Source organism: Xenopus tropicalis, chromosome 1 (genome assembly GCF_000004195.4).
Source record: "Xenopus tropicalis strain Nigerian chromosome 1, UCB_Xtro_10.0, whole genome shotgun sequence".
Taxonomy (NCBI): domain Eukaryota; kingdom Metazoa; phylum Chordata; class Amphibia; order Anura; family Pipidae; genus Xenopus; species Xenopus tropicalis.
The window spans coordinates 12,235,242-12,243,953 of record NC_030677.2 but is presented as its reverse complement, the minus strand read 5'-3'; the positions used below and the strand labels follow the sequence as shown (position 1 = coordinate 12,243,953).

Genomic DNA, 8,712 nt, shown 5'->3' with positions numbered 1-8,712 from the left:
GTACCCTGCATGGTTTAGAATTTGCACCTACGCTGACTTATTCCCAATGTCCATCCATATTATCAGTTGAACGTAAGGCCAATACCTATAGTGGTGTAGGCAGGACTGGCAGGAAAGTAAGGTCTATACAGTGCAACTTTATTCAGCCTTCCCTTATCTCTGTAAGTGCCTGAGAGACCATTCAATAGGGAAGCAGGTTATTGGGGCAGCCATTTCCAGTTGGCTCTAATAATATATTAGGGATAGGATTTGTGGTCTCGGCCTGGTGTATGGGGTTCTTTTGATAGCTCATTGGATCTTTACTTTCAACTTAAAATTGCTAGTTTATGGTATATTTTTTATGACTAAAAGCTGACATAATCAACTCTGTGTGTTTATTCCGCAGGAATTTCAACTATGTTTAAAAGAATTAATAAATGTGTTCAAAGAATTCGCAATTTGTTTCGAAAGAAGAACAAGGTAAGGCTGCCGAGACTTCTCTCTATAACATTAATGGGCTGATTTATCAGTTTTCGAGTTTGTGAATTTGAGTTTGTTTTTCTAAATCGAATATCAAATGGCCACTTATTTATTAATATTGAATAAAAAACTGAAATATCTAGAATTTATGAGCTCTAATAACTCAAAAAATTTGAGTTTGAGAATACGGCCTGACTTTGCCCATGGGTTTTTTTGCACTTAATAAATACCAGACATTCAAGTTTTTAAACCATAATTCAAATTTGAGTTTTTTTAAGCTCAAAAAAATTACGTTGAGAAATAAGATTAAACTCAGCCATTGATAAATCCCCCCTAAGTAAAGAGGGAGGGACATAAGCTGGGGGGTCTCAGCCTACACAGGGTTTTGCGATTGCTCATTGGTTCGTATGAAAGCCAATAGACATTGGGATCTAGCTGAATATCTGTAGGAGAGTTTGGTTGCTGAGATATACAAACAGTGTAAGGAATGATTTCCTACTAACACCCATTTTTTACCTTTTATTTACAGGTTCAACCTTTAATCTCCGAGGCGACTGTGAGTCAGCCCTAGGGCGCCTTTTTTTCTCTTTTTGTCTTATTATTTCACCTTAATGCATTTTTAGATATTTTTAACAACAATATATATATTTTTTTACATTTAGGAACCAGAGAACATTTACGTGCCTACCCCTGTGCACCTTTTCCAAGTGCCACAGGTGAGACTTTCAGAAGCACGTACTGAGAGAGAAGAACCTATTGAAAATGTGATAGAAACGCAAGTAGAAAGCGTGAAAGAAAGAGTGGAGGAAACTATAATAGAAAGCAAATATCTTCTCAATGTGATTGCTGAGGACACTGAAGATGATTCTGACCATGGAGAGGTCATAGAGAAAGAAGCAGTGTCAAGCTCATCAGAAGATGAAGCTGAGAATCCTCCAGGTACATTCTTTATACAATTCCTCTCTCCTTCAGTTTAGTTATACTGTGTGTAACCCCAATATATCCCCAGCCCAAAGCTACATGCACCCTGCCCAGTAACACTATAACGGCCCCTTTGTTTCTGCACATAGAATATAGTGTTACATATGCACTCAGCTGCCCTGTCTTATAAAAGTATGGGATCCGTTATCCGGAAACCCGGTATCCATAGAGCTCCGAATTACAGAATGGCTATCTCCCATAGACTCCATTTTAATTAAATAATTAATAATAAAACAGAACCTTTTACTTGATCCCAACTAAGATATAAATTAATCCTTATTGGAATAATCCCATTGGGTTCAATTAATGTTTAAAGTATGGAGAGCCAAATAACCGAAAGATTCCTTATCTGGAAAACCCCAGGTCCTAAATATTCTGGATAGCAGGTCCCATACCTGTATATATATATATATATATATTTCCAAACCTGCATGCTACCATCCAATTAGTTAATTATTGTTGCTGCTACACACATGTCAGGCCTAGACAATAAAGCTGTGTGAGTACACCTGATTAACCAGCTATTGTAAGCTCAGTATATAAATAAATAGGTGAATAAAATCACATAGCTAAATACAATTATATTAGTATAAAGTGTTTTGTGCATTGTTAAAACCCTGGGCAGGATCAAACCACCCTCTTCTGTGTATGATGTATTTAGCCATTCTGTTCTAACATTACCTGGGCCAACGTTACTTGTACCTGAGAAGAACATAATGCTCATTATACATATATTTCTGTTTGATTTTTGCAGGCACAGATACTGAAGCGGTTGTGTTCCCTTCAGATGCCTCTACTAGTGCCTCTATGGGATCTAATTCTGTAAGTACCTTTAACTTCATTTCTCTTATTGAAACAGTAAAGGGTGTGAATTACTTTGATTAGACCTCTCTCCCTGATCTTCCCCATGTAGCTTCACTGATATTCTCTATGTGAATCAGGCTCTGTCTTCCTCCATATTCAGCTGATCTTTATATATTTCTCTTTACAGAGCTTTACAGATGATCCCATCATGATTGAACCAAGCCCTGGGGCAATACTAATTGCAGTACAAGAAGCCAAGACATTTTCAGGTACAATATAGGATGGATTGCTGGTTTTTATTATGCTTATATAAATGGACATAAATCCCTATACCCTATACCTTATGTGGCACAAACTCTCAATTTTATATCTATCTAATGAATGTTACTTACTATATTTTGATTCCTTGTAGATGAGCCTAAGCCTCTAATGTCTGGAAGATGTTTCCTTATGGCTTCCCCGGGCAGTGAAAGTACATCAATATCAATAACGACTTCAGGAAGTGAAACTGTATCACAGACTGAGAATCTATCAGAAGAGTCAGAAGAAGAGAATGGAAAGACCTCGGAATTACAGTCTGACCATCTGGTAGAAGAGATGAATATGACTAGTGGGAATGTCTCAGCATTATCGGATCTTCCACAAATGTCAGATAAAAGAACAGACAGTGATTTCTATTGCTCAACTGTAAGTATAATGTCTATTATATATGGAAACCCGTTATCCAGAAAGCTCAGAATTACAGAAAGGCCATCTCCCATACACTCTATTATAGTAAAATAATTTTAAATTTTAAAAATGATTTTCTTTTTCCCTATAATAATAAAACAGTACCTGTACTTGATCCCAACTAAGATATAATTACCCCTTATTGATGGTAGAACAGCCCTATTGGGTTTATTTAATGGTTAAATTATTCCCTTTTCTCTGTAATAATAAAACAGTACCTGTACTTGATCCCAACTAAGATATAATTACCCCTTATTGGTGGTAGAACAGCCCTATTGGGTTTATTTAATGGTTAAATGATTCCATTTTCTCTGTAATAATAAAACAGTACCTGTACTTGATCCCAACTAAGATATAATTACCCCTAATTGGGGCAGAACAGACCTATTGGGTTTATTTAATGGTTAAATGATTCCCTTTTCTCTGTAATAATAAAACAATACCTGTACTTGATCCCAACTAAGATATAATTACCCCTTATTGGGGGCAGAACAGCCCTATTGGGTTTATTTAATGGTTAAATGATTCCCTTTTCTCTGTAATAATAAAACAGTACCTGTACTTGATCCCAAATAAGATATAATTACCCCTATTGGGATTAATTAATGTTTAAATGTTTTTTAGTAGAGATCCAAATTACAGAAAGAACCCTTATGTGGAAAACCCTAGGTCCTGCACATTCTGGATAGCAGGTCCCATACCTGTACAATAGAAATGCTTTGCCATCAGACACTGCAAACCTGTATCTAATATGTAATGTGATAGACACTCTTTTGCCCTAAATACTATGATTTTATCTTTACAGGATTCAAGGAGAAGCCTATATGAGCAAAAGACGCCTTCAGGTACAGTATATGTGTGGTTTATTGTTTATATTATACATTACACAAACCCATACTCTATAGAACCCAGTGTAGGGGGGATTATAATATTTCTTTTAATTTTTCAGGATGTCCTGTACCAGCAAACAGTCTGGCAGGTGGATCTGTTATTTCAGAGAGAGAGTCAGAGAAAGAAATAAGTTCTGTTAAACTTAATGTAAGTACCTAATAGCAAATTACTAGCTACAACATAATGGTGAGACTATAAGAATATTTATATAATAGAATTACTTCCAGTCTGAATTGACCTTTTCCCACAATGCATCTGAATTAACAGAGTCTCTTTTTGCCCTTTAGCTTCCTCGGGCTCCACAAAATTCTATGGATTTAGTCCGACCCCCCCAGGGAGGGGTTTTGGCAGAGAGACTGGAGACTGAAGGTGCATATGGATATCAGCAACCTGTGTAAGTAAAGCTAAAACTTTAGTATAAAACATTATTGGCCCTCAGTATTTAGTGTAATTGCCTTCAGTGATACAATGATACAAGGCCAAACTTTATATTCTTCTTTATTTCTTTCAGTTATCAGCAGACCTCTATGATCCCTATTGAGGATTTCCAGTTCCACAAATGGCTTGGCCAAGGAAATTTTGGAAAGGTGAGTTACTGATCCATAATTAAGATCGGACTGTTTATTGGAAAATTCAGAGAAGCTTTATTGACTCGCTCTCCTTTCAGGTCTTTATGGCAGAACATAAGAAGACAGGGAAAAAGGTTGCCATTAAAATGATGGAAAAGCTACAAATCTGTTGCAATCAAATGACAGAAAGGTTAGTAAATGTTGTATTTTTTACATATAGGGCTGCATTAGTTGCACAGGGCCTGAACTACATTGGTTCAGTTGCTCGTATTTACCAATCATTTAGTTGCTTTTAATTTTTCTGATGAAAACAAATTCTTGATTGGTTTAGGGCTCTGGCACACGGGGAGATTAGTCGCCCGCGACAAATCTCCCTTGTCACGGGCGACTAATCTCCCCGAACTACTATCCCACCAGCGAAAATGTAAGTTGCCGGTGGGATGGCACACGCTGCGCAGACGATTTCGGCAAATCACCGAAGTTGCCTCGCGCAGGAATTTTCAGCAATTTGCCGAAATCGCCGGCGCAGCGTGTGCCATCCCACCGGCGACTTACATTTTCGCCGGTGGGATGGTAGTTCGGGGAGATTAGTCGCCCGTGACAAGGGAGATTTGTCGCGGGTGACTAATCTCTCCGTGTGCCAGAGCCCTTATATGGATGCAGTTTTGCACCTATGTTAGTAAATCAGCCATAAAAACCATTATTGGAATCACTTTTGTAACTTGCTCCTTGCTGGTTGCCTTTTTTTTCAGCCTTTTCCTGGAAAGGGACATTTTAAGATTGTCGAGAAACTCCAGAAACCCTTTCCTGGTTAGTTTGGTCTGCGCTTTCCAGAGAGAACATCACGTGTACATAGCGATGGAGTTTGCTGCTGGGGGCAGTTTGGCTTCCCACTTGGGCAACGGAGCCCTCCCCCATACAAGCACTTTGTAAGTATTATTGGGCAAGTTATGGCTTTGCACCCCACTTATAATTTGGCAGTGACCCAACCACTGGGGGGGGGGGCATAAATAGAACCTATAGGTTCTTCCTCTATTTTTAAACTATGGCAGTAAAATGTGGCTCTTTACAGCCAAAATGGCTCCAATACTGAGATTTCTTTTGTTTTTTCTTTGCAGATTTTATTCAGCCTGCATTGTACTTGGAATTAAGTTTTTACATGAGAACCGAATCGTCCACAGGTAAATACTAGAGAGAGAGTTTAAATGATTTATATACAGAGTGGCTGAATGTGACCAGGGGACTGTTGGTATTTTACTACATTCATATTCTGGGAGATGTTAAAGGGGAAAAATACCCTCTTTTTATAAATCAGATTGGACTCAACAAAGACAGAACTCTTTCATCTACAAACACACTGGTGCCTTATACACTGTTTAACATAAGCCTAACTGATAACTGATAACACTGGGCTGATAATGGACACAGTCTATACCGTATGGGTTAAGGTGGCCATACACGTGGCGATCTGACGATGTTTCGTACGACCATCGGTCGCACGAAACATCGTAAGATCCGCCACACACCATTCAGGGCTGAATCGGCAGGTAAGGAGGTAGAAACAATAGGATTTCTACCTCCTTCTGCCGATTCAGCTCTGAAGGGAGAATTTTGGTCAGGCGCCTTCTATGGCACCCGATCAAAATTTTCAAACTTGTCCGATCGGCGAGTCGTCCGATATCGGCAGCTTCGACTCGCCGACATGCCATACACGCACCGATTATCGTACGAAACGAGGTTTCGTACGATAATATCGGTGCGTGTATGGCCACCTTTATTGGGACTGGCCATTCTCTGTTGCATCTGGTGAGAAACCAGTAACTGTACTGATCATTTTATTTCCTTTATTGCAGAGATTTAAAGCCTGACAATATTGTTATAGACAGTGCCGGATATGCACAACTTGCAGATTTTGGACTGTGCAAAGCAGGTAAGTCATCCTGGTCTAAGTGTAAAACATATAAGGGACTGATCCAAGCATTTTACCAGGGCAAGGCTTGTACTATATGGTATTTTACTCTGAATGCAAAGCTAGGTTAGCTTTTAGCTCATGAAAACCAAAGTGTTTATCAAGTTTAGTATTAAAGGGGTCGTTCGCCCTCAAATTAACTTTTAGTATGTTGTAGAATAGCCCATTTGTAGCAGATTTTCAATTGGTCTTCATTTTTTATTTTGTATAGTTTTTGAATTATTTGCCTTCTTTTTCTGACTCTCCCTAGGTTTTAAATAGGGGTTAACTATTGCTCTGTGAGGCTACAATACTGTTATTGTTACTTTTTATTATTTATCTTTCTATTTAGGCTCTCCCCTATTCATATTACTGGCTTTCAAATCATTGCCTGGTTGCTAGGTTAAATTTGACCCTACCAACCTGTTGAACCAAAAGCTAAAAAAAAAAAAAAAAAAAAATACAAATAAAACAATACAAACACTGATTGCAAATTGTCTCAGAATAGCACTCTCTATGTCATACTAAAAGTTATTATAGGTGAACAATCCCGTAAGGGGACTCCCTTCTCCTGAGGCCTCTAGATGTTACCTGCACATTCAATACAAAATCCCAGTTGATCTAACACAGTGTCACTTGTTCTACAGGAATTGACTTCAGAGATGTTATGCCCTACCCATGTGGAACTATAAATTACTGTGCCCCTGAAATGTTTACAGGAGAGGGCTACAAAAGAACCGTGGACTGGTGGTCTTTAGGTGTAATCATCTATGAAATGGCCGTCGGCAAGGTGAGTAGAAAGCATCCATGAGTAGATTCCATAAGGGCTGAGAATGATTGTCTATTTCATCACCTTATTCTATTGCAGAGAATAACATTATAAATATCTCAGTCTGGTCAATGACAATGTCTCCCCAGTGAAATATCCCTTACCTCCTAAATTGTTCAGCATTAATGCCCTAGCCACATTCTTATTAGATCATCACTAATAAAACCCATTGCCCCTCTGTAGCACTATTATCCTTTTCTCAGAATGTTTGGGTTGCTAATGAGATATCTTTCTAATGCCACAGATGCCCTTCCACGGAAATAAGGAGGTCTTGCTTGATAGTATTCTCAATAAAGAACCAGAATACCCAGCCGGCCTGGATGGTGGAACTAGAGTGATAATAAAAGAGGTGAGTTGCCCAGTGATATTGCTGACTTTTGGGCTGGACTATGGGCCTTTGTGTAACCATAATCATAACTATAATGTTTGTTTGTGTAGCTTTTAGAGAAAGACCCTGAATATCGGCTCGGATCTCTAAGAAATGATGGTGAAGAAGTGATGAATTTTAGCTTCTTCAATGTAAGTTGATCTTTATAGACATGTTTCAGGGCAATGTTATGGCGCAATGGGGCAGATTTCCCCAGTCATAACTGGGAGGCAGAGAATATATTATAGTGGGTGTCTGTGCGGGATAGTTTCCTATTGCTCTCATTATTTAGCAACAAAGTATTCAATATTCAGTAGAAGGTAAATGATCATGTTTTTGTATTTGTAGCCAATAATGTGGAACGCGCTCATGGCCAAGCAGATTCGCGCTCCATTCGTCCCGAGCCAAGATATCGTGCAGAGCAAAGCTGGAAATGATGGGGCTATTGTAACCCCCCACAACTGCACGAGTAGGATTTCCCATTTTACACAAAAGGCCTTTATAGGATTTGATATGTTGCCAGAAGACTCCTCATAATGATGATGAGGATACACTGATGAACAAGATATGCTTGGGGAGACAAAGGATAGAGGATGGAGGACTGGATGGAGGATGGAGGACTGGCATGCCACTAGTCTGACTGGAATGCCACTAGTCAGACTGGAATGCCACTAATCAGACTGGCATGCCACTAGTCAGACTGGAATGCCACTAGTCAGACTATAGAGAAAGACGCTGAAGACTGGGCTACCCCCCCAGCGAGACCAGCCATGTACCCACCACTGCCGTCAGGATGAGCCTGGTGGTGAAGGGCCCAGCTGGACTGGGCCTACCTGGGTTTTTATTATGTATTTAATGTAATATCAATATAAAATATATTGTATATTATACAAAAATGTGATATAAAATATATTAAAATAAAAAAGTATTATAAATGATGTTATATATGGAGAATGTTTTCTTAGTTTCCATTTGTCTCCTTTTCCTCCTCAATTTCTGTTTGGCTCTCTGCTTGGCCTTTTTCCCTTTGGCTGTTGAACCATTAACGACTTCTATTGTACCATATTTCCTCCCCTCTAACCCTTCCCCAGTCACTGCTCCTATATTCTTCCCTTTCCCTGTGCCTTTTTCTTAC

At 38.9% G+C, this 8,712-nt stretch overlaps 1 protein-coding gene across 1 annotated transcript; it reads left to right on the top strand.

Annotated features, from left to right (window-relative positions):
• The first annotated feature begins 383 nt into the window (after nucleotides 1-383).
• Nucleotides 384-8,409, top strand: LOC116408269 (probable serine/threonine-protein kinase DDB_G0277449). The gene is made up of 16 exons (XM_031895077.1): nucleotides 384-459; nucleotides 989-1,015; nucleotides 1,122-1,398; nucleotides 2,195-2,262; nucleotides 2,432-2,513; nucleotides 2,657-2,931; nucleotides 3,779-3,818; nucleotides 3,923-4,011; nucleotides 4,152-4,258; nucleotides 4,376-4,451; nucleotides 4,532-4,623; nucleotides 5,186-5,362; nucleotides 5,552-5,614; nucleotides 6,287-6,363; nucleotides 7,029-7,171; nucleotides 7,455-8,409. Exons 1-16 carry the CDS (start codon nucleotides 397-399, stop codon nucleotides 7,653-7,655), a joined length of 1,857 nt encoding a protein of 618 aa, XP_031750937.1. The 5' UTR covers nucleotides 384-396; the 3' UTR covers nucleotides 7,656-8,409.
• Nucleotides 8,410-8,712: the final 303 nt, after the last annotated feature.